Source organism: Carcharodon carcharias, chromosome 1 (genome assembly GCF_017639515.1).
Source record: "Carcharodon carcharias isolate sCarCar2 chromosome 1, sCarCar2.pri, whole genome shotgun sequence".
Taxonomy (NCBI): domain Eukaryota; kingdom Metazoa; phylum Chordata; class Chondrichthyes; order Lamniformes; family Lamnidae; genus Carcharodon; species Carcharodon carcharias.
Genome location: NC_054467.1, coordinates 61,932,649 through 61,958,304, shown reverse-complemented (window position 1 = coordinate 61,958,304; position 25,656 = coordinate 61,932,649). Strand labels below are relative to the sequence as shown.

General features: G+C 42.3%; 1 protein-coding gene across 2 annotated transcripts in view; it reads left to right on the top strand.

Annotated features, from left to right (window-relative positions):
- The window catches only part of mmaa (metabolism of cobalamin associated A), a 46,163-nt gene that overhangs the window by 19,506 nt on the left and 1,001 nt on the right, over nucleotides 1-25,656 (top strand). For both annotated transcript variants that reach the window (XM_041200157.1, XM_041200146.1), the window contains 2 exons: nucleotides 12,474-12,559; nucleotides 15,188-15,337. In XM_041200157.1, coding sequence (XP_041056091.1) covers nucleotides 12,474-12,559; nucleotides 15,188-15,337 — 236 coding nt within the window. The remainder of the gene's footprint in view (nucleotides 1-12,473; nucleotides 12,560-15,187; nucleotides 15,338-25,656) is intronic.

Below are 25,656 nucleotides of genomic sequence, written 5' to 3'. Positions count from 1 at the left end.
ACGTGGCGCAGCATATTTGACCAAGGGACAGATGTAACCAATATACATCAAGGACAGGGAGTCTGAAAAGGATAAGCAATCTCAGAAGACAACAATTTATTTGTTTTTTTTAGCACACTGTCCACTTGGCTATCCTACTTCAAGTCAGCTTCAATGTGTGTACCCAGGATTTCCCAAGGAATCTTTACAGTGCAGAAGGGGGCCATTGAGCCTGCACTGGCTCTCTGAAAGAGCATTCTATCTCGTCCCATTCCCCTGTCTCAATCCCATTTGCACATTTTCAAGGGTTTCACCTCTGACATGGTGTAGTTGCCTAACTTCACATCAATGGGCATGTGCTTGTGTCTCCTGAAGTCAACTTGCATGGCATTCTTTTTACCCCACACCGTTCATTGAGGGTGTCAAGAGTTTCCTGCAACCTCACCAGCTGCATCCCGCTGCCTGGACTTAGTGACTGGCATATCACCCAGACATTTCCAATAATTGAGACAAGAGAGAGCACAATTTTTCCTTGCTCCTTTTCATAACTAATCTAAACCTAACGATTCTTTCCCAAATGCTCTCACAGTGAAACACATCCACTTGCCATAATACATTCTCTGGCATTAGATCCAAAACTACTTGTTCTTTGCTGGTGTGTGAATGGCGATGATATGCAGATGAGTTTGTTGTTGACAGTATCAAAGGTAAAGAAAAGAAGTTTTGTTGGACATCTGTATGTTTTGGGAGGGCATCAGATTAGCTGCTGTTCTTGATTATGTATCAAAGGTAGCAATTTAAAATCACTTGAAACGCCAAAATTTGGTCAAAAATAAGAATCAGCAATGGAAATAAAAATAGAGATTAGAAACTAGTAATTGCAGAAAATTAGGACAGCAGAAACCTGTCTGTTTTTCTTCTGGTGGAAATAGGGCATTTTGTCTTAGTTACATTGCCTGTCATGTTACCTTTGAATGTGACAAGTAATCGTGTGCTACTACTTATTTGTTAGCCCTTTGACTGACATAAACCAATTTTTATACAATGATTGATGGCATTTTACTGATCAGGTACTTCTCATATATCTCATCTGTTACAATAGCATCACTGCAAGAATTGTGCTGCAATCCACCGAAATGCTCAAAGGGCTGAAATTTTTAGGCCACCTGCAGGTGGGAAAGCAGGTGGGTAGACCCATAAATTAGGGCACTGGAGCATCAGCGGCATGCCTGCTGCTGGCCGATCCCCATCCACCACGATTTTACAAGTAGCAGAGGAGGCGCTGGGTGGGTTGCCTGGCCCGATTGAGGCCCTTAAGTGGGAAATTAATACCAAATTAAGGGCCTCATCCATAAGTGAACGGCAGCGGGAGAGAAAGGTGCTCAATGTGTAGCCCATGCATGGGATTTAATGCTGCAGACTGCTGGCCAATTCAAGGTAGGAGACTGTTTCATCATTTGTTCTGATCTAAGGTCATTAACCTGAAATGTTAGGCTAGAACTTCTGATCTCTGGATGGTTGTACCCCAGACCCTCCAACTACACCACACCATCCCCCCAGAACCACCCCCACTGGTCTGCCAACTATCCCTGCCACTGCAGCTGGCTCACCCCTAACTCTTTCTCGGTGTCCCCCCCCCCCCCCCCCCCCCCCCCCCCCCCCCCCCCCCCCCCCCCCCCCGCCCCACCAAACAACTAATCCCCGACCCGACTACCTGTCAAAACCCCCCATGAACCCCAATACACACTCTATCCCCTCACCCACCCATCTGCCACCTGACTCCCTTGCCCACCTGTTAACCGAACCCCCCTCACCCACTTGCCTGCGCCCCCGATCCCCCTCGCCCGCCCGCCTTACATACTTAACCTCCTCTCCATAGCTTCTCAAGGTGGGTTTAGGACCTTTAAACTCTCTCTAATTACCAGAATATGGCAGCTAGTGCCATAAAAAAGGGGGTTGTTGCCCCAAAGAGAAGCTGAAGTAAATATCGGAGGCACTTATTACCCTCGGTAAACTTGTGTTTGTGCTAAATTTCCAATAAGAGCGCACGTTGTAAAAAAATAAAGGGGTTGTGTCTTCTTGATGATGTACTCTTGCACTCTGCAAGGATTGCTGCGCTGCATGAGTTTGGAAGGACCCTCCATTGGAAGATGGACCCCAAACATTGTAGGAAGGTAAATAGATAACTTTGTGTCTGATTCTGGTCAGAAATAGAAACTCTGACCCAGATTTGAAGCTCTGGGCCATTAACTTTGTTTATCTCCATAGATGCTGCTGACCTGCTGAATTTTTCCAGCGTTTTTTCTTCTTATTGAAAGAAGGGGGTACCTTTTGCCGGCTGCCTGTTGCCTATCGGCGGCCTCTCCCCATCGTGTTTCCTCCCATATCCACCATCCTCCTGCCCTATCCAACATTCGGGGGGAACCCTTGGATGAGTCATATGACACTATCACTTAAGCTATTCTGTCTAGCTTCTGCCAGAATTGTCTTACCTTACATTACCCAAATTACATTACCCAAACTTTTGTGAATGCTCACTTAACCCAAATCTAAAGCTGCAGTCTTGGTGTTCTGGTTGGCTCTGAACTAAGCTTCACCTCTATATCAGGTCCATCAACAAAACTGCAAGTTTCTAAATTTGTAATAATTCTTGCCTTTGTTTGTCCCTCACCACAATCTGCATTGTCATCTATACTTCTGTTTACGTCAGTGCTCTTTGATGGCTTCCAATACCAATGAGAAGTTGCATTTATGGAATGCCTTTAAAGGGAGTAAAAAGTGGATGTTCAGTCAATCACTTTCCAGTTCTCGCTGGCTATAGGTGTGGTGCCAGAGAGCTGAAGGGCTGCTAATTTTGATCAGTTGTTTAAAAAGGGAGGAGGGGATAGACAGAGTAATTCGTTTGGTACAGTGACATTGCATATACTTCCAAGTCAGGATGGTGCTTGACTTTGAGGGTAACTTGGGCAGTGGTGGCCCATTCGCTTGCTGCTGTTGCTCTAGATAATAGAGGTTGTGGGCTTTGAAAGTGCTGCCACAGAATCCTTGACAAGATTCTGCAATGTAAATGGTACATACTGCAGGCACTGTGCAGTGGTGGTGGGTATGTTACCAATTAAGCAGGCTAGTGTATTCTGGAAGGTGACAGCCTTCTTGAGTGTTGGACAGCACTCATGCAGGCAAGTGGGGAGTATTCCATCACACTCCTGACATGTGCTCTGTGGATAATGACAGGCTTTGGTAAGTCTTGAGATGAGTTACCCACCACTGAATTCCCAGCCTCTGACCTGCCCTTGTAACCACAGTATTTATATGGCTAGTTCAGTTAAGGTTCTGGTTAGCGGTGACCTTCAGTATATTGATGGGGGAATTGTGCACTGGTAATGCTATTGACAGTTATGGGGCGGTGGTTAGATTTTCTTGTTGGAGATAGCCATTGCCTGACACTTGCGTGATGCGAATGTTACTTGCCACTTATCAACTCGAACCTGAATGTTGTCCAGGTCTTGCTTCGTTGAGGATGAGGATGCTTGTGCAGCCTTCCTCTGGATAGTTGTTTAATGTGGCTGAACTACAGAGGTTTGATCTGATTCATTGGTTTTGGAATCATTTAGCCCTCTCCATAACATGCTGCTTCCACTGTTTAATATGCATGTGATCCTGTGTTGTAGCTTCACCAGCTTTAGTGCACATTTTTCAGGCTTATCTGGTTTTGCTTCTAGGAATGCTTTCATACATACCTCATTGAACCCAAGTTGATCCCCTGGCTTGATTCTAATGCTGGAGTGAGGGATATGCTTTGCAATGAAGTTATAGATTGTGGTGGAATGCAATTCTGCTGCTGCTGATGGCCTACAGCGTCTCATGGATGCCCAGTTTTCAGCTGCTTGTGTGTTCAGAATCAATCCTATTTAACTTGCTGAAGGTGTAAAGATGAGATTTTGTCTCCACCAGGATTATGCAGTGGTCAGCCCTACTAATACTGTAATGGATGTTGCTTCTTCAACAGGTAGATTGGTGAGGACAATGTCAAGTAGGCTTTTCCCTTGTGTTGATTCTTTCACCAACTGCTGCAGGCCTAGCCTGCCAGGCCAGTCAGCAGTGATGCCACTGAGCCACTCTTAGTGATGGACATTGAAATCCCCATCCAGAATACATTTTATTCCTTGCTGCCTTCAGTGCATGTTCTATAAGTGGTGCTCAGCATGGAGGAGCACTGGTTCATTATTTGAGGGAAGACAGTAGGTGGTAATCAGCAGGAGATTTTCTTGCCCATGTTTGCTTTGATGTCATGAAACTTCATAGAGTCTGGAGTCAATGTTGAGGGCTCCCAATGCCACACTCGTCTTGTACTTGCTGCACTTATCTCTGAAATGCCCTACATTCTAGCTTGCTGTATCTATTCTCTTTACTTTTGTCTAATGTGTGCCCTGTGCTCTGGTCCCTCTCTGCACTCTGGAATTGGCTTGCTGAACATGTATGCTTTCTACCTCTGTTCCTTATCTTCAAAGGCCTCTTTAAAACCCATCTCTTTGACTGTATCTTCAGTCCTTCACGAATTCTCCTAAGTCCTGTCCATTGGCTATTTCACCATGTGATATTAAGTTGTTATCTCATGTTTTTTGGGGCTAGCTCAATCGTTTTGAATTTCTACATGAGCATTGCAAAATGATAATAGTCGTCCATTGGAAATATTACACAGGCTCAGCTGTACTTTGTATTTCATTTACCATGATTTCCATTTAATCTTTCTAGTTTCTGATTCTTTCTTTGTGCACTGTTACATTGAACAAGCCTTAGCACATGTTGCCTTTCTGCAGAGTTTGTAACATTGTTCCAAACATGCCCATATTTTCAGCCAAAAAAATCGCTAAGAAAAATAATTTTTAATGTTTTACCATCAGTATTGTAGAAATTTTTGTGGGTGTATGTGTGCAGAGCTGCTATTCCAATTCTATTCTAAGATTTATCTTTGCATTGTCTTCCGCTTTTGCCATTGATATTAACTCAAGAAAGAAAGAACTTGAATTTATATAGCCCTTTTCACTACCTTAGGATGCCTCCAAGTGCTTCGCAGCCAATCAGGTACTGAAAAAGTTCTTTGTTGTAGGGAATAATAGACAGTTTTCATTTTTCAAAACTGAAGCACTGTAACAGTGACTTTGATTATATACTCAATTCTTGGAGGCTTAAACTCAGAACGTTCTGATTTAGTGGTGCGAATGCTACCACTGAACCAAGGCAGACACTGCCATTCAACTAATGCAGTCAATACTGTGAACTAAGGGTGGCTTTGATTCTGTACATTTCTTGAGCTTCAATTTTATGTCTAATATTTGCTCTCTAATATAAGCGTAAATATAAATGTTGCATTATTGAAGATGCCATCTTTCAGCTGAGATGTTAAACCAGGGTCCCATGTGCCGGTTCCGATGGTTCAGGGGAATGTTCAAAATTCTGTAAAAATGTTCAAGGCAAGAAATTCTCTGTGTCCTGACTGATATTTATCCCTTAATCACCACCACCAACATTAATTAATTAATTATCTATCTTATTTACTATTTGTGGGACCTTGCAGTACAGAGATCGGATACTACATTTATCCACATGACAATAGTGGCTTCAAAAAGTAATTAATGAGCTGTGAAGTACTTCAGGGAAGCCTGAGGATATGAGAACACTTAAATTTATGGCAATTGGCAGTTAAAAATTTAAAATAAAATCTCCCTTCATTAACCACCCAAGATGCACTCGATTCAAGTTTCAAGTGGGTCTTAGAAGCGATCAGCCAGCGTTTCTGGCCAAAACAAACGACAGCCTTTTTTCCGTTTTTAACTGCTGCTATAGTGGTTGTAAGACCAGAATACCATTGGGTAGAGTGTGCACCATGCATGCTTGACCCATTGGTACTGCATGTTGTGCAACCTAGCCAGTGGTCAAACGGTGCCACTCAAAAGCAGGCATGTTAAAAGTTTAAATGTGATTTTTGTGTGATCTGGTAGTGCATTAATTCTGGCCCCTCAAAACTGAACCTCGACAATACCTGCCCCTCCTCTGGGGCAACAGTAACAGATAATGTTGATACAGAATTATGCAGGTGGCTATTTAAAGGGACACCTGGTCATGACCATCCCCCCCTCTACCAGCTCTGCAGGACTGCAGAACCCCTGCCTTCTCTCTGCCAGATCCTACAGCCCTTTATTCAGCGCTCTCAACTCTGGATCACATTCCCAGTGTTCCCTGATTCAAAGACTATCCCCAGTGCTCACAATCCCTGAAATCATCCTGCTTAGTGCTTCCAGGACCCATGTGCCAATGATATATGTCCCAGTGTTCCCAGAATCATCACCTCCAGTGATTTCAGAAATTGGCCCTTGGTAATCCCAGACACTAGGACCAATCTCATATACTTTTAGACAGATCCCATTCCAGTAGTGCCAGACCCCAGTTATCCCAAGGCCCCAGGGGCACCACCAATGCTGACAAATAAGTGTCTGTAACAACATCAACAGCTTTGATTTATAAAGCTCCTTTAACATAAACTTTCCCAAGACACTCCACAGGATTCTTATCAAACTGAATTTGGTACTGAGCCACATAAGATAATAGGCTAAACAACCAGAAACTTGGTCATAGGGTTTTAAGGAATACCGTAAAGGAGAGGGAGAGGTAGAGGGGCAGAGAGGCAAAGATAAAATTTCAGAACTTACAAACTGGGCAACTGGGGGCATGGCAGTCAATGATGGAGCAATGAAAATCGAGGATGTGTAAGAGATTAGAGTTGATGAAGCACAATGATCACAGTTATAGAGCTGGAGGAGGTTACAGAGATAGGGAGGGAAAGGGGCATGGAGAGATTTTAAAATAAAAATGAGAATTTTAAAATCAAAGTTTGCTGACAGGATGACAGTAACAATTGTTGTTATATCAACCTGCTCTAAAAAACCTCCAACTCATTAGGAGCATTGCCACTTAGGAACCATAAGTGTACAAAAACACATGGATTGCCCATGGAGTTGTGTATGGTAAAATGAAGCATTTGGTGGGTCTCTCAGCTGTTGTTGTTCTCATGTTGTTTCTCACTTCTTCTTTTTCATTTTTCTTCCATTTTGGTTGGGAGGTGAAGTATGATATGGAAGAGAGCACCTGAGGACTACAAATTACATTTCCAATGGTGCACATGAGAAGACTGCAGCCTGCTGCATTGTTCAGTTTCCTTTCAATCCCTCTCTTCTGTCCTGCCCTCAACATGTATCTTGTTATTCTCTCTCTCTATAGAACCCCTACCCCTTTGCCTTCACTTTTGTTTCCCACTATTCCCTCAGTGACCCTTCCTCATTGCAGAACACCTGTATCCTCCCCTTTCAATCCCTTCCCCCTACTGCCTCATTCTCCTGAGGATTTCACTCACCCCTCTATACCCTTTTTCTCCTGTCTCCATAATATCATAGCAACTGGAATTGAGCTGCAAGAGTATGTACAGTTTGATTGGGACCAGGATTGGGAATTGAAAGATTGAGGGCAGGTAGGTAGCATCTTGAGCAATACTGGGTGGAGATACCAGGCAGGATGGAGATAGGTAAGCATTGCCAATGGTGATAGAGAAGGAGAGGCTTGGCCTTAACTCAAATTAAAAAAAAAATAGGATTTGGCACCATTCTCTTTGGGGAGAAATTCATTTGTGTAACCCAGTGGTACTGCACAGACTTGTGTTGATTCTGTGGGCCCTCAATTTTGCCTATATTGAGATCCAACACAAGTGTGTATCGTGGTGCTGCAAGCCAATTTCTCCTCTTAGTGTTCAAAGTAATTAGGATTTCCAGGTTTAATTTCTCCCCGTTATTGTTTATTTTGGCTACATCTGGTCACTTTAACTTTTTTAGCTGTTTGAAATGGTTGCTTTCATTACTAAACCAAAACTTGGTACCAAGTAGAGGGAATTGTAGTCTTTGTGGGTTTTTTAATAAAATATTAAAATAAACCTGACAGATTTTTGTGTGATAATCATAAAACACTCTAATTGAACTATACAGAACTTTCATGTTCTACAAGTTATTTGACTTAAATCGTGAAAGAATATATTCAAAAATATATTATTGGATGAAGCTTTATAAGGTTATGTTTTGGGACTGTGGGATGAATGTTTTTTTGCGGGGGGGTGGGGGTGCAGATGGCTCTCCCACCCCAAGAAGCAAAGTCGGCATGGAGTTGACCCACTCTATGCCACCCTGCCCCATAGCCCTAACGTGCTGTGGGCAGGTTAAATAGGGGTAGTGTGGGACTTCTGCCCCTCACTGGGGAGGAAGCCCTGCCCTCTGGATCTGCCAGCCAGTTGAATTGGCTGATAGCTCCATTAGTCCCGGCAGCACTAAGAGCGCATTAGTGGGCATTGCCAGGGCAGCAAACTGGAAGAATGCCTGTTAAGTAAGGCCTGTTAAGGCCAGGTAAGTCTGGAGCCTTCAGCAGGGAGAAGGCAGTGCGGTGGGGGTGGTATGTTTAATGCAGCAGGCGGTAGAAAGAAAATGGGGGTTCTATCTTAGAGGGCAAACTTCTGATCAGCAAAAGGCAGCCCCTGAAGATGGTACCAGCCCTTTGCTCCCACCCTTTTTAAAAAAAAGAGTTCAACAATTGGCAGTCTACTGCCGACTGCCACACCAACTGTTCTTTTTTGTTCATCCACAGGATGTGGGCTTTGCTGGCTGGGCAAGCATTTATTGCCCATCCCTTTTTGCCCTTGAGAAGGCAGAGGTGAGCTGCCTTCTTGAACCACTGCAGCCCATGTGGTGTAGATACACCCACAGTGCTGTTAGGAAGGGAGTTCCAGCGACAGGGAAGGAACGGCGATATATCTCCAAGTCAGGATGGTGAGTGACTTGGAGGGGAACTTCCAGGTGGTGGTGCTCCCATCTATCTGCTGCCCTTGTCCTTCTAGATGGTAGTGGTCGTGGGTTTGGATGTTGTTGTCTAAGGAGCCTGGGTGAGTTCCTGCAGTACTTCTTGTAGATCTTACACATTGCTGCCACCAATCGTCGGTGGTGGAGGGAGTGAATGTTTGTGGATTGGTGTCAATCAAGCGGGCTGCTTTGTCCTGGATGGTGTCAAACTTCTTGAGTGTTGTGGGAGCTGCACTCATCTAGGCAAGTGGGGAGTATTCCATCACACTCCTGACCTGTGCCTTGTAGATAGTGGACAGGCTTTGGAGAGTCAGGAAGTGAGCAACTTGTCGCAGGATTCCTAGCCTCTGACCTGCTCTTGTAACCACAGTATTTATATGGCTAGTCTGATTCAGTTTCTGGTCAATAGTAATCCCCATGATATTGATAGTGAGGATTCAGTGATGGTAATGCCATTGAACTTCAAGGGGTGATGGTTACATTCTCTCTTGTTGAAGATGGTCATTACCTGACACTTGTCTGGTGCAAATGTTACCTACCACTTGTCAGCCCAAGCCTAGACATTGTCTAGGTCTTGCTGCATTTGGACATGGACTGCTTCAGTATCTGAGGAGTCGCGAATGGTGTTGAACATTGTGCAATCATCAGCGAACATCCCCACTTCTGACTTTATGATGGAAGGAAGGTAATTGATGAAACAGCTGAAGATGTTTGGGCCCAAGGATCTAAGGATCTCCTGCAGTGATGCCCTGGAGCTGAGATGACTGACCTCCAACAATCACAGCCATCTTCCTTTGTGCTAGGTATGATTCCAACCAGCGGAGTGTTTTCCCCGATTCCCATTGACTCCAGTTTTGCTAGGGCTCCTTGTCCACACTCGGTCAAATGCGGCCTTGATGTCAAGGGCAGTCACTCTCACCTCACCTCGGGAGTTCAGCTCTTTTGTCCATGTTTGAACCAAGGCTGTAATGAGGTCAGAAGCAGAGTGACCCTGGTGGAACAAGGTAGCGAGTTATCAGAGTCAATTGGCCTGGTAACAAGCCCAATTGACCCTTGATTATTTAGTTAAATACGGCAGGCGGGCAGGCTGCTGATCTTGGTGCCTGCCCACCCCACCCCTGCATTATGAGAGTGAGCTTGGGGGGGGGGGGCGTTGATGGGAAGGTAATGAGGTGGGCATCCTCCTGAACATGACCCCCTGCTGAAACCATGCCTGGAGGGGGCATGCAAAATGTAACCCTGATTCTTTAATTTAGCGTAAAATTGAGGATTTAAGGAGTTCATCTGAACTGTTCTGAATTCTGCTGACAGTAAGCCTTGGGTGGCTTGGTTGTTAAAGATTAAAGGGGGGCTTGGTGTCATGAGAACATACTTTATGTCAAATAATGATTTTTAATTCACTGCCAGAAACCCAGATTGAAAGTTTGAAAAACAGAGACTAAAGGTGATTTGAGCTCGTAGCCAAAGATGGCTGCTCAATTTACATCACTGCACCTTCCACATTCCAAACCACTTGAGATGCAGACACGATGTCTGCAAAAGCCCATTAAGTACAATAACCAGGGGAATATAAGTGAACCACATATCCTGTCCCTATTAGCAAGACTTCAAGGCAATCACCTGACCTTTTCAACTGGTGAAATAAAGCATGAAACCTAATCATTTGGACAATGGGACCCTAGATGAGAGAGCGTTCCCAGACATGAAATGATTAAGTTACAGGAGGGAATACACTAGTAATGACCATGTTTGAATCTATGGGTGACACTCATGTGACAGGCCCTCCCTTTGTATGTTTAAGCTTCTGCTTTCTCTGCAGTAAGAGGTGAAGCAGCTGAGATGCTGAAGAGAGAAGACCTGAGTGGGGTCCCTCTTTCTTCCCCCTCTCTCTCCAACCCAACTTAGAAACATTTGAACCCTGTTTGCTGACCGTGACTGCCCAGGGACATTATTGCTGTGGACAGAGACTTCTTGAAAGAAATCAAACCCGCAATATTTTCTCCAGAAGAGCAGCCAAATCAGCCGCCTACAATTTTGAATCATATTGACAAGGGAAACAGCAGGACTGCTGAACTTATTCTGAAGCCAGCCAAGTCACTAACCTCCACTGACTACATATGTCTTTTATTTTTATAAACTCTAACTTACTCAACGTATCCTCCCTACTCTGTAATCTATTTGTGTGTGTGAAAGGCTGAGTGTATTTTATTTTAATTAAAATAAATTAAATTTATTAATTTATAAATAAATTAATATATATTCTTTGTTAAACTCGGAAAAAACCTGTCCAGTTGTTTCTTTTATGATCACAAAGCATAAACAGTTAAACCCACAGAATTGGCAAAAATATCCTTTTCACAAAACCTGTTACTGTAAAAAGAGGAGTGAGAAAATAGGGGAGCCATTCGATCCCTCCTCTCCTGATCATGACACTGAGAAGAGGCTGCAAAAGGTGTACCTGCCTGTAGGCAATGGTAAAACCATCTGTGCTAACAGTGGATAGACTGTTACTGTTGAAAGTCCCAGTTACTGTTAGGAATGTCAGGTTTTGTAAACAGTTGTGCTTTGCACTGTCTGTTTAGTTCCAAGATGGAATGGAGTTGGGAGCCTAAAAGATAGCCAATTAGCATTTCTACTTAGATACAAGGCCCATTTATTCACGTTGTCATGGAAATGGGTTTTAACAGGGTGACAGTCCATATTAAACCATTATAGGATTACTTTGCATGTTTTCCTAAAAAAATCACAACCTCGCAGCTTTAGCCGGCTACAATTTGAGAGAGAGCAGAGAGATAGAGACAGCCAGTCTCTTTTGTTCAACATTTGTTGGGAGCTTGTGCTTAGATCAAAGAGACCAAGGCCTTGAGGGTTGAAACAAAGTTGGAAGGTTTACCTAGCCTTGGCTAGAGGGAGAGATCTTCAGGGTAAACTACGCTGTGAAAGTCAGTTCAGGGGTTAGAAGTTGTCTGGCTGCAAAAGAAAAAAGGAGCTAAGAATCACTTTGGACTGGTTCCGGGAGAATTGACCACCCTCATACGAGTAACGTATAACCTTAGAGGGAGATTTTTGTTCATTATAAATGTTAAATGAGAGATATTTTCTGTAGTTCGGAGTATAAGTTGCCTACTGAAATTGTGTTTAGTGAATGTTGCCTTTAGTTTGTGTGTTAAACGTCTTAAAAACTTGAAATCTTGTCGCGTGATCCTTTTCGTCCATTCACTGGCAGTTTGAATTTCTTTTTAAAAGTTATTGGTCTATACAGGGATCGTAACATATTCAGAAAGGTGAAAGCCTGTCAAAGAAGAGTGGAATTTTTATAGCCAATAGAAGTAGCATTTTCTGTTTTCCCAGGGTTTGTTTCATAAAATCTGGTTTGAGAATTTTTATCCCCGTACTTTACCAGTTATTCATCATTGAAACTAGTAATCTAAATGAATGTTCATACTTTTTAGTGATCTCGCTGGTTGATGGTACTTTGTTTCCAAATAATATAGTTTTTTTGCTGAACACCCATCTGTCGAAGCAACGGCAGAATCCATCAACATAATTTTATTAGAGCCCATTCAATGAAACACTGTCAGTATGTTGCATTCTTTGCAGGTGTGGGCCAGTCTGAGTTTGCAGTAGCAGATATGGTGGATATGCTGATATTATTCATTCCACCAGCAGGAGGAGATGAACTGCAGGTGAGATGTAAGCTGCTTGATGGATATTTTAATACATTACTGGTTGATTTGTGGAATTTAAAACTAACAAAAATTAAATTTACAGAATCCCTTTTAATTTAAAGTAAATGATTACCTTTAACAAAATAGTTCCATGTGGTTTGGGTTCTTTCCATTTTAATGTGAGAGGGGTGGGGATATTACTTGAGATTTTGAGCTGCAGGTTATGTTGAAAGCTGTGGTAATATTGCACAGCTACCCTATTTCATTTTGCTTTCAACATTATTCCCTCTTGTCTTAGAAGGACTTATTCCTGCTGGTGTATGGTTTTATGCATTCCAAATTTTTTTTGTTCAGTCATGGGATGTGGGTGTCACTGGCTAGGCCAGCATTTATTGCCCAGCCCATCCCTAATTGCACTCGTTCAGAGGGCATTTAAGAGTCAGCGTTCAACATTGCTGCGAAGTCACGTGTAGGTCAGGAGTCACATGTAGGCCAGACCAGGTAAGGACGGCAGATTTCCTTCCTTAAATGACATTAGTGAACCAGATGGGTTTTTATGACAATCGGCAATTGTTTCGTGGTCATTAGACTGTTAATTCCAGATTTTTATTGAATTCAAGTTTTCATCTGCTGTGGTGGGATTCGAACCCCGGCCTCCAGAGCGTTACTCTGGGTCTCTGGAATACCTTCCCTATTTGTGATGTATGTGAAAGGCTGTTTGACCACAGCAGTCTCACAGCTATACGCCCGGCTTTCACTGTTGCGCTCTTTTCAGTAAGAGTCACTGTATGGTAGTCAAGAGAGGGAACTACAATTTTTTTCCTTCCTTTCCCCACCCCTGGATGAGGGATGCCAAGATTAATTAAAATGTCTTAGCTGACCTTAGTTGGAGCATCGGCTAACTTAGCATAAATTGTTTTTTTTTCATATTCGTTCATGGGATGTGGGCGTCGCTGGCTAAGCCAGGATCTATTGCCCATCCCTAATTGCCCTTGAAAAGTTGGTGGCGAGCCATTTTCTTGAACCGCTGTAGTCCATGTGGTGTTAAGAAAGGAGTTCCAGTGAACCAAACCTGCAGTGTCCTGGTAGATGTTAATCATTTAGAAAGCTGTTGTTTTTTTTTATGTTGAGTTGATTTTTGAGTTATTTTTATTTAATGCAGTAAACGTTAATAATAATTACTTAGTCTTACCCAAGTCTAGATGTACTATGCCATAGTATGTGTCCAGTTATATAATGGGTCGGAATTGCCCTTATTGTTGTAATCTAATAAAACAATTAGTAACAAGCGTGCTTATTTATTTTGATGATTAAATTGATTCAGCATTGGGGTGTTAGTGATATAAAAGAAACATTTTTAAAATTACATTTTGTTGCTGGAAAAGGTTTCTGCACCAAATTAGAAAATGTTCTTTGGACAGTTACAGATCTTAAAATGTGGGGCATTTTGCATTTCAGAGGCGGTTTGTAACATTTTTTTTCTCCCATCAGCATTGCTAAACGTGTGAGATTGGTGTTTGAAAGGTTTGATCAGATTGTATCACTAATGTGTTTAGATGATTCTTATTTCAAAATTAGGAATGTGATGAATAAGCTCTTCCCCCTCAATTATAGTAATATACATTATCCAAAATGTCCCATACAAAATTAATTGGACATTAGGTTGACTTGCAATGAGGGACTGAGAAATTTTCCAAAACGTATGCCATTCACAATAATTGGCTCAAACAATTTGTTACACGTATGTTTAGGAAGTTTGCATTTTAAAATAGGCTAGATGACACCTTTAATTGAAGTCTCAGCGTTTGATTATGTTCAGACTGCCCAGTTATCACTGGAAAATGGCAGATTGTTTGGGATTTAAAAGTGTCTATTTGGAGAAGAATTAGAGAGAGTCTATGGTAGCAGAATTAACCCTGCCCAATAGAAGCACACCTCTTGTCAGGCAATAGCACAGGCAGCATTGGAACAGTTCATAGCCAAGAACATCACAAGCACTGTTGAAAGAGAAAATGTGAAATTAGGGTGCGGCAGGGGATGAAGAGAAGCACATTGAAACTTTAAATTCAAAATCTCATGCAAGTTTATATGTTAATGTGTCAGAGGCTCAGAAACCCTCTGCTGTTGCTTGGTTGCATGTCATCAAGCAATGGCTTTGCTACCAAGTTGAAGTTTAAAGTGGTTGATGTAGGCTCCCCAGATGACTTAAAGTGTACGCAGTAAGTCACAGAGAAGTTCCATCCACTCTTAAGTTAGTTGATCTTAATTGGCGTGATGAGGAGCGTTGTAATTGGCATTCACCCCGAGGAGGAGAATCCAGCAAGTGTAGAAGTGTGAATATCAAGTAAGTATGTTCTACAGAGTATGAAGCATGCATGATTTATAAATTTCTAAACTTGTTGCAATCAGGTTCAGCTGTGATGTCTCCTTTGGTTGAATAGTCTGCCAGTTCCTACTGTCCAAGCTCAGAAATGATTAACAGCCAAGAATGTATGCCACATGTACATCATTTTCCAATGAATTCCTTCAAAAGACAGACAAAAAGAAAATTAGTGAAGGGGAAAAGGACAAGACTTTAAAAACATAGCAATTTCCTTGGTAGGGAAGTCCGTTATATCAAATTAATTCATTGTTTTTTTTCCTTAGGGTATTAAACGTGGTATAATCGAAATGGCAGATTTAGTTGTTATAACCAAAGCTGATGGAGACCTCCTCCTTCCTGCAAGAAAGATACAAGTTGAATACACAAGTGCTCTGAAGTTGCTTCGTAATCGGTCAAAGAATTGGAAACCAAAGGTTGTATATGCTAAACATGAGCTATGCATGTCTTCCTAAACATGCTCTTGCCCCACTTAATATTTTTGCTGGCAGAAATACAGAATATTTGTACCATGAAATAGCTACCGTATACATATTTAATTTTCTTTAATTGGTGGATCCTTACTGAAAGGCACATTTTACCCTATCTTTATGGCTTCTATGCTCCATAGCATTTTCCTTCAAGATGCTAGGCAGACCATCTCTAAGTCTCTGCAAATGCAGAGTCTGATTTTTTTTTTTAAATAGAAGCACACATCAACATTTTTAAAGTTCAGTGCATATTCTGATCAACCATGTCATTTTTTTTAGGAAATTTAACATGTTCTATATTTTGGACTCAAGAACTGACTCATGCTGTGCACTTGCAGAGGCATAATTCAATTAGGTAGATAAATCCAAGATTAAGCTCCTGATTCTGCAGTAGAAAAAATTGCATTTTCTAATGCCACACTCCAAGCTTGCACAGACCTGATTAGAGCCACTAACATAATTATTCCCACAGTGAATTCCTTGTGGTCCTTTGCAAAATATCTCATTATTCAGTGAGTGCATGTTTAAAACAGCAGTAGTTGAAACTGGGACTGTCTGAATTTGCAAGTTGGATTTTACGTGCGCCTTGAGAGCCCTACTTGGCATTCAATTGAACCTACCAATGACTGACTTGGATTTGGAAGAAGACAAGGCTTTCTGGTGGTAGGTATATTGGTTTTCACCCAATGTAACTCCATGCAGAACTGCTTTGGCATGTCTGAAGAGATCTGCCTTCACCATCTCTGCTTCAGCAGGGAGGTTGTCTTCTGGTGACTATCCATAATCACCACTGCATTGAACTTTAACAATTCAAGATTTTCAGTGTAAGAGCAGTGTGGTGTGGGCCTCATTGGGGGTCTTGTGACTTGCCTTGGAGACTCCCCTTTTTGGTCCTGCTGATAATCCCAGCAGCTTGGAATTGATACTGACTTGCTGCTCTTACTCTGTGTCTACCTCTTCTGCAATTCTATGAGGGAGGCAGCTGGGAAGCACAGATGGTTCACCATCTAATTAACCATTAACCAGCCCAGCTGTCACCTGCCCCATGCAGATGAGCAAGGGTCTCTGTGGGGACGGACCTTCATGCTACTAACCAGTGGAAAATTGCCATTAAAGTTCCCTCAAGCAATGATCCCTGCACTTAGAGCCTCCTTTGGTTTGGAGCCCAGATATTAATAGTGGTGTGTACAGTGGACGTGCAAAACTGCATCTTCATTGAGTCTTCATTCTTCAAGCTTTCCTGCAGGTTACCTTGGAGTTTCTATTCACTTTACAGTGCTCTGCAGGTTCATGATTCTGCCCAGCAAGCATGCTAGAGTGGCACTTCCACAGATGCTCCACTATTCCATGCAAGAAATATTGAAGATTTTTATGAAGTGTTTCTGCTGATTAATCAGTTCAGTCAGTAAGGAACATCTGAGAGTTCCCAGCAGCTGCCCATCTGCCCCCTCTCTTGTTCATCTGCACTAGCTGCTCTTTAACCACTTGGTACTTAATTTAGGTGCTTTTTCTTGACTGCCCCAGCTAATGTTGCCCATGTGGCTATTTGGTGCCATTGAGATCTAAAGTGCTTGACACATATTCATGATGGGGCTACTTTGTGCTTCTTTATCCCAGAAGCAATATCTTGAAAGGCACCTACATATAGTGAAAGGGAACGTGTATATAAGGTACATGTTTCAATCATGTGCACAATTGCGAAACAGTACTGTACATTGCAGCGGAGAGGCAGGTGAAGCTACCTGTTCATCATGGAATTTAAAGAAGTTGCTGAAAGAGCCACCTTGTTAATGAAACTACAACTTCCTCAATGAGCCATTGAGAAAGAAACATCCTACCTTGCACCCTACCCTACCAAGTGCGACAGTGCAGGCAACATACTTAAATTGCCCAAACTCACAGAATAGACAGTTGGAGGCATCTCAGACAGTGCAGAGGACGCTATCTATTTTAATTCTCAAGACTTACCCAGGTTTGTTATTTAAGGGATTGGATGCAATTCAAAGCTTTCAACTCTGCCACAATACACTAGCACACCTTAACTTCAGCCTTAAAACAGTGCCATCACTTGCACAACTCTGACTTTCCTTTCCCTTTATATTTTTTTTCCCAGAATGAAATTATCAATTTAATCCTAATTAATTCATTTTTAGTGGAAATTATTATCTCGTGGTTTGCGTGATGTGGAGACCTGACTAATATTCTACTAAGGGTTCTTAGAGCATTCAGTTGCAGAGAATGAATGAGTTTAGGCTGAATTCAAATGCAGGTCTAACATTTGAAAGACAGACTGGTGTTCTACATAGTGCACTATCCAGTGTTCAGATGAATAATTTGCGGTAGTTGTGATTTATTAGACAGAGTTGTAACTATGTTTGTGGCCAATATAGGTCTGATCTTGTGGATTTTATTTGTATGTCTATGTAAATTTAGCTTTATATCTAACACACATCCTTAATACATAGAAAATTTGCCCATCGTACTTCTCTAAGTATTGCACTTACAAAATGTATGTGTCATGCTGGCTCCTGATTAGCTCAAGTAGCCACTCTGTTAGGTTAGCTGTACCAATTGTTTAATATAGATGAAAACCTATGTTGAAGTTGCTCATTTATTTTCAAAGCTATCAGTTAGGAACCAACGATTGCTACAAAATGGAAGAATCAATTGGCTAAAATTAATATTTCCAGTTTCTTTTAGGAACCATGCTGTTTCCTCGAGTAGCTTTATGCACCTTAAATAAATGTAACTTATATTGTAGAACGCTTCAATAATTTGAAAAGAATTTTAACTTAACCAAAATTGTCCATGTTCTATTGAAAATCAACTCAATAAGCTGTACTCTTGGAGGCCTTCCTGAATCACAGAATGGTAGTCTAAGTTTTGCTCATTCTGTGGAGTGTGCTTTATCAGCTTGATCTTCCTAACTGATATTTTTGAGCCAATGTGCAAACAATTCTACCACCAACCCCAGACCTCAACTCCAAAGAGACACAGTGGCTATACTGTTTATAGACTGTACTATGACACTCTGTTCATGTAAATGACCTTCACAGGCTCTTCAGTTGATCTTTGCGGCACCTCATCTGCTCCCTGCCACCAGCTTGAAACACTGAAAAATTACCTCTAATGTCCTGTCAATTGGTAGCTGTGCTCCATTCTGAGGCCAGGCCTTCCTGGGTCTCAACCTCAATCTTCCTTTTCCTTCTTCAGTGCTTCCACACCAAATCACATCCAATTATTCTATGTTCCAATCATCCACATCACTCTCACTCTAGGTGTTTTACCTGAGTATCTCACCAGTACCTATGGAATGGAGATGGTAGTGTTCCCATGCGTCTTTGCCCTTGTCCTTCTAGTTGGTAGGGCTCATGAGTTTGGAATGTGATCCCTGAGGAGGTTTGGTGAGTTTTTGCAGTGCATCTTGTATGCGGTAGACACTGCTGCCACTGTTAGTTGGTGTTGGAGGGCGTGCATGTTTAAAGTGTGGATGGGGTGGCAGTCAAGCAGATTGCCGTGTCCTGGGTGGTGTTAATCGTCATCAGTGTTGTTGAATCTGCACTCACCCAGTCAAGTGGAGAGTATACTTTCACACTACTGAGTTGTGCCATGTAGATGGTGGACAGGCCTTGGGGAGTTGCTCACTGCAAATTTCCCAGCTTCTGACCTTTTATAGCCACAAAATTTATATGACTGGTCCAATTCAGTTTCTGGTCAATGGTAGCCCTCAGGATGTTAATGGTGGGGGAATTCAGCGATGGTAATGCCGTTGAATGTCAAGAAAAGATGGTTAGATTCTCTCTTATTGGAGATGGTCATTGCCTGGCACTTGTGTGGTGTGAATGTTACTTGTTACTTAATCCAAGGCTGAAGATTGTCCAGGCTATTGATTGCTTCAGTACCTGAGAAGTCACAAAAGGCACTGAACACTGCAGTTATCAGCAACCATCTCCATTCCTGACCTTAGATATAGGGAAGGTCATTGACGAAGGAGCTGATGATGGTTTGGCCTGGGACACTATCCTGAGGAACTGCAGCGGTGTTCTGGTGCTGAGATGATTGGCCTCCAACAACCATAACCACCTTCTTTTGCGCTAGATATGACTTCGACCAGGGGAGAGTTTTCCCCTGATTTCTATTCACCTCAATTTTGCTAGATCCCCTTGATGCCATACTTAGTCAAATATTGCCTTGATGTCAAGGGTAATCACTCTCACCTCACCTTGTAAGTTTAGCTTGTTTTGCCTATGTTTGGGCCAAGGCTGTAATGAGGTCAAGAGCTGAGTGGCCCTGGCAGAACCCAAACTGAGCATTGATGAACATTTATTGGCGGCGTAGTGGTATTATCACTGGACTAGTAACGCAGAGACCCAGGATAGTGCTCTGGGGACTCGGGTTCGAAACCCACCACGGCAGATGGTGAAATTTGAATTCAATAAAAAAAATCTGGAGTTGATGACCATGAAACCATTGTCGATTGTCATAAATCAGGAAAATTACAATCACCAGGGAAGTGGTAGTTAGCAAACTGTTGGAGCTGAGGACTGATGGACTTCAACTATGGGTCTTAAAAGAAGTGGCTAGTGAGATAGTTGATGCGTTAGTTACAACTTTTCAAAATTCCCTGGATTCGGGGAAGGTGCTATTAGATTGGAAAATGTAACTCCTTTATTCAAAAAATTTCAGGTAACCAGGCAGAATCAACGTGGTTTTTGCAGGGGAAATCTTGTTTAACCAATTTATTGGAGCTCTTTGAAGGGGTCACATGTGCTGTGGATAAAGGGGAACCGGTGGATGTACTGTACTTAGATTTCCAGAAGGCATTTGATAAGGTGCTGCATCAAAGGTTATTGTGGAAAATAAAAACTCAAGGTGTAGGGGGTAACATATTGGCATGGATAACTAGTGGTGTGCCATGGTAATCGTTACTGGGCCCTCAACATTTTATGATTCATTTAAATGACTTGGATGAAGGGATTGTAGGTATGGTTGCTAAATTTAATGATACAAAGATAGCTAGGAAACTAACTTGTGAAAAGGACATAAGGAGGCTACAAGGGGACATGGGTTTAAGTGAGTGGGCAAAGATCTGGCAAATGGAGTATAATGTGGGCAAATGTGAAATTGTCCATTTTGGCAGGAAGAATGCAAAAGAATCATATCTAAATGGTGAGAAATTGCAGAGCTCTGAGGTTCAGAGGGATCTGGGTGTCCTAGTGCATGAATCGCAAAAGACTAGTATGCAGGTACAGCGAGTAATTAGGAAAGCTAATGGAATGTTTTCATTTATTGGAAGGGGAATTGAATACAAAAGTAGGGAGGTTATGCTTCAGTTTTACAGGATACTGGTGAGACCACATCTGGACTACCGTGTACAGTATTGGTCTCCTTATTTAGGGAAGGACATAAGTGCATTAGAAGCAGTTCAGAGAAGGTTTACCAACCTGATACCAGGAATGGGAAGGTTATTTTATGAGAAAGGTTGGATAGGCTAGGCTAGTATCCACTAGAGTTTAGAAGAGTAAGAGGTGACTTGATTGAAACATATAAGATCCTGAGGGGTCTTGATAGAGTGGATATGGAGAGGATGTTTCCTGTTCTGGCAGAATCTAGAACTAAGGGTCACTGTTTAAAAATAAGAGGTCGCTCATTTAAGACAGAGATGAGAAGAATTTTTTCCTCTGAGGGCATTGAGTCTTTGGAATTCCCTTCCTCAAAAGGCAGTGGAAGCAGGGTCTTTGTTTTCAAGGCAGATTTAGATAGGTTCTTGATTAACAACAGAGTGAAGGGTTAATGGGGCTAGGTGGGAGGTTACAATCAGATCACCCATGATATTATTGAATGTTGGAGCAGGCTTGAAGGGCCAACTGGCCTATTCTTCGTTTGTATGTTCGTAAAAACCCAACTGGTTTACTAATGTCCTTTAGGGAAAGAAATCTTCAGTAGTGATGGAAGGGGTCATCAAAAGTGCCATCAAGCGACACTTGCTTAGCAATGACGCTCAGTTTGGGTTCTGCCGGGCCACTCAGCTCCTGATCTCATTGTAGCCTTGATTCATACATGGACAAAAAGAGTTAAATTCCAGGTGTAAGTGAGAGTGACTGCCCTTGACATCAAGGCAGTATTTGACTGAGTGTGGCATCAAGGAGTCTTAGCCAAAGTGGAGTCAGTGGGAATCAGGGGAAAACACTCAACTGGTTCGAGTCATACCTAGCACAAAGGAAGATGGTTGTGGTTGTTAGCCAATCATCTCAGCTCCAGGGCATAATTTCAGGAGTTCCTCAGGGTAGTGTCCTAGACCCAACCATCTTCAGCTGCTTCATCAATGACCTTGCTTCCATCATAAGGTCAGAAGTGGGGATGTTCGCTGATGATTGCACCATGTTCAGCACCATTCCCACTTCTCAAATACTGAAGCAGTCTACGTCCAAATGCAGCAAAACCTGGTCAATATGCAAGGTTGGGCTGACAGCTGGCAGGTAACATTCGCTCCACACAAGTGCCAGGCAATGACCATCCCCAACAGGAGAGAATCTAACAATTGCCCCCTGACATTTAATGCCATTACCATTACCGAATCCCCTACTATCAACATCCCAGGGGTTACTATTGACCAGAAACTGAACTGGACTAGCCATATAAATACTGTGACTAAAATAGCAGCTTAGAGGCCAGGAATCCTGCAGCAAGTAATTTAACTCCTGACTCCCCAAAACCTGTCCACCATCTACAAGGCACAAGTCAGGAGTGTGATTGAATACTCTCCACTTGCCTGGACGAGTGCAGCTCCAACAACACTCAAGAAGCTTGACACCATCCAGGGCAAAGCAGCCCTCTTGAGTGGCACTTCATCTGCAAACATTCACTCCCTCCACCACCGGCACACAGTGGCAGCAGTGTGTCCCAACTGCAAGATGCACTACAGGAGCTCACCAAGCCTCCTTAGACACAGCACCTTCTAAACCCACAACCACTACCATCTAGAAGGACAAGGACACATGAGAACACCAGGACCTATAAGTTCACCTCCAAGCCACTCACCATCCTGACTTGAACTTTATTGCCGTTCTTTCACTGTTGCTGGGTCAAAATCTTGGAATGCCCTCCCTAACACCACTGTGGGTGTACCTCCACCACATGGACTGCAGAGATTCAAGAAGGCAGCTCACCACTGCCACCTCAAGGGTATTTGGGGATGGGCAATAAATGCTGGCATGGCCAGAAATACCCATATCGCATTAACTAATTTTAAAAAGTGCCACATGATAGTAATGTTGATGACACCTTCCATCACTTTGCTTTTGATTCAGTCTTTGGTTTTGTGAAAGGGAAATCATGTTTAACTAATTTATTGGAGTTCTTTGAAGGAGTCACATGTGCTGTGGATAAAGAGGAACCAATGGATGTACTGAGTTCCAGAAGGCATTTGATAAGGTGCCACATCAAAAGTTATTGCCGAAAATAAAAGCTCATTTTGTAGGGGGTAATATATTGGCATGGATATAAGATTGGCTAGCTAACAGGAAACAGAGTAGGGATTAAATGGGTCTTATTCTGGTTGGTGGGATGCAACGAGTGCTGTGCCACTGGTTCAGTGCTGGGCCCAACTTTTTACAATTTATATAAATGCAATGGATGAAGGGATAGATGATATGGCTGCTAAATTTGCTGATGACACAAAGATAGGTAGGCAGGTAAGTTGTGAAGAGGACGTAAGGAGGCTGCAAAGTGACATATTTTAAGTGAGTGAGCAAGACCTGGCAAATTAAGTATAATGTGGGCAAATTTGAAATTGTCCATTTTGGCAGGAAGAATTAAAAAGAAGCATCTTATCTCACTGGTGAGAGATTGCAGAGCTCTGAGATTCATAGGGATCTAGGTGTCTTAGTGCATGAATCACAAAAGGCTAGTATGCAGCTATAGTAAGTAATTAGGAAAGCTAAAAGAATGTTATCATTTATTGCGAGGGGAATTGAATACCAAAGTAGGGAGATTATGCTTCAGTCGTATAGGGCACTAGCAAGACCAGAATATTGGTCTCCTTACTTAAGGAAAGATGTAAATGCATTAGCAGTTCAGAGAAGATTTACTAAGCTAATACCAGGAATGGCTGGATTGTCTTATGAGGAAAGATAGGACAGGTTAGGCTTGTATCCACTGGAATTTAGAAGAGTAGCAGGTGACTTGATTGAAACTCTTGACAGAGTGGGTGTGGAGAGAATGTTTCCTCTTGAGGGAGAATCTAGAACTAGGGGTCACCGTTGAAAAATATGAGGTCGCTCATGCCTTGAAGCTATTAATGTATATAGTGTTATTGGAGATTTTTTTAAATAGAGGTTTAGTCTGTGGGTGTGTCTGTGTGTCTTAATTGGATTAAAGCCAGTTAGTCTGGGTGCTTTGATGTATAGTAGTTTTGAGATGTAAACATTAAGATAGAGGACATTTGCATTTTGTTGAATAGAGCATTCAAAGAATGGAATTGAAATCTTGCACCAAGCTCAGTGAGACCAAGCAATGTTTATATTACTAATAAAATTGGTACTATGAAAAGGGTTTTATTGTTAGAAGAGGTGGAGTTCAAAGGGCCTGGTGATACAATGAGAATTTACATTCAAAGAGAAGACTGAGTATACCTGAAAGCAGTTTTGTGTGTGCAGAGAAGAGGCATGTAACATTAAAGCAGCTGTAAGCCTACAACTGCCTATAAAGGAACCAAAGTGAAAGGAACCTCATTTTGAATTTGTAAGGTGAAAATGCTTTGCCTGGTGTCTGTTTAAAGTCTATGAGTTGTTGTTGTTTTAGTGGAGATTAGTTTGGGAATTTGTTTTAAAAAATTATGATAGTCGTAATTGGTAGCCACGTGTATATGTTTAACTTGTGTAAATTAATAAATGTGGCATGTACTTTGATATAAAAACCTCTCGAGAACTGGTGGTCTTATTCCTGAATTTAGAGCTGCATCTCAAACATACTACTTGAAAATATAGGTTATGACAGTTGTTTCAAGTTTCTCTCTGGGATTTTAAATAATTTTACCAACTACTTTGTCATAACACTCATTTAAGACAAATTAGAAGAATTTTTTTCTCTGAGGGTCGTGAGTCTTTGGAACTCCCTTCCTCAAAAGGCAGTGGAAGCAGGGTCTTTGAATATTTTTAAGGAAGAGCTAGATAGATTCTTGATGAACAAGGGGGTAAAAGGTTGTTGTGGGTAGGTGGGAGGTTACAATCAGATCAGCTATGATCTTGTTGAATTGCAGAGCAGGCTTGAAGGGCCGAGTGTCCCACTCCTGCTCCTAATTCGTATGTTTGCATGCTGATGGAGCGGCAACTGGTTGGATAGGATTTGACCTGCTTTTTGTGCAGGACATACCTGTGCAATCTTCCACATTTTCAAATGGATCCAACTGTAGTAGCTGTACTGGAACAGCTTGGTTAAGGGTGTGGCTAGTCCTGGAGCATAAATTTTCAGATTTACTGCTGGGAAGCTGTCAGGGCCCATAGTCTTTGCTGTTCAACCTTTCCTTGATTTCAAATGGGGTGAATTGAATTGGCTGAAAACTGGCACCGGTGGTGCTGGGGACCTCGGGAGGAGGCTGAGTTGGGTCATCCACTTGTCACTTCTATCTGAAAATAGTTTCAAATGTTTCAGCCTTATAGTTTGCACTAATGTGCTGAGCTCTCCCATCATTAAGGATGGGAATATTTGTGGAACCTCCGGCTTTATTCTTTTGTACAACTAAGTGGCTTGCTGGGCCAATTGAGAGGGCAGCTACGAATCAACCATATTATATGAGTCTGGTCATATGTAGGCCAGATGAGGTAAAGATGGTAGATTTCCTCCTGAAAGGACATTAGGAGCCCACCTGGGTTTTTACGGCAATCCAATAGTGTCATCGTCGCTGGTGTTTCTGCCTGCACCCATAAACCAAATTTACTCCCTTGCTTCTTTCTGGCCACACCAACTTCACCCCATACCTTTCCTTGCCTGACCTCCCACTCTGTCTCTTTTTTCAGATAGCATGTGTTACAGCATGTGTCCTGGCCAATCCCAGTACCAATCGTTAAGCCATGCATGTCATCCATCTTGCTGCGTTACTAAACCTTAAAGATGCATGTTCTGTATATCAGTAAAGGAACAAGTGCTGGAATCATGTATGAGAACAGAGACTTGCAGAATGAGTGAGACAAAAATAATGAGAAAAGAGATGGCCACAGAGGTAAAGGTATATCACAGTCATCCACATAGAGGGGTGAAATGAATGA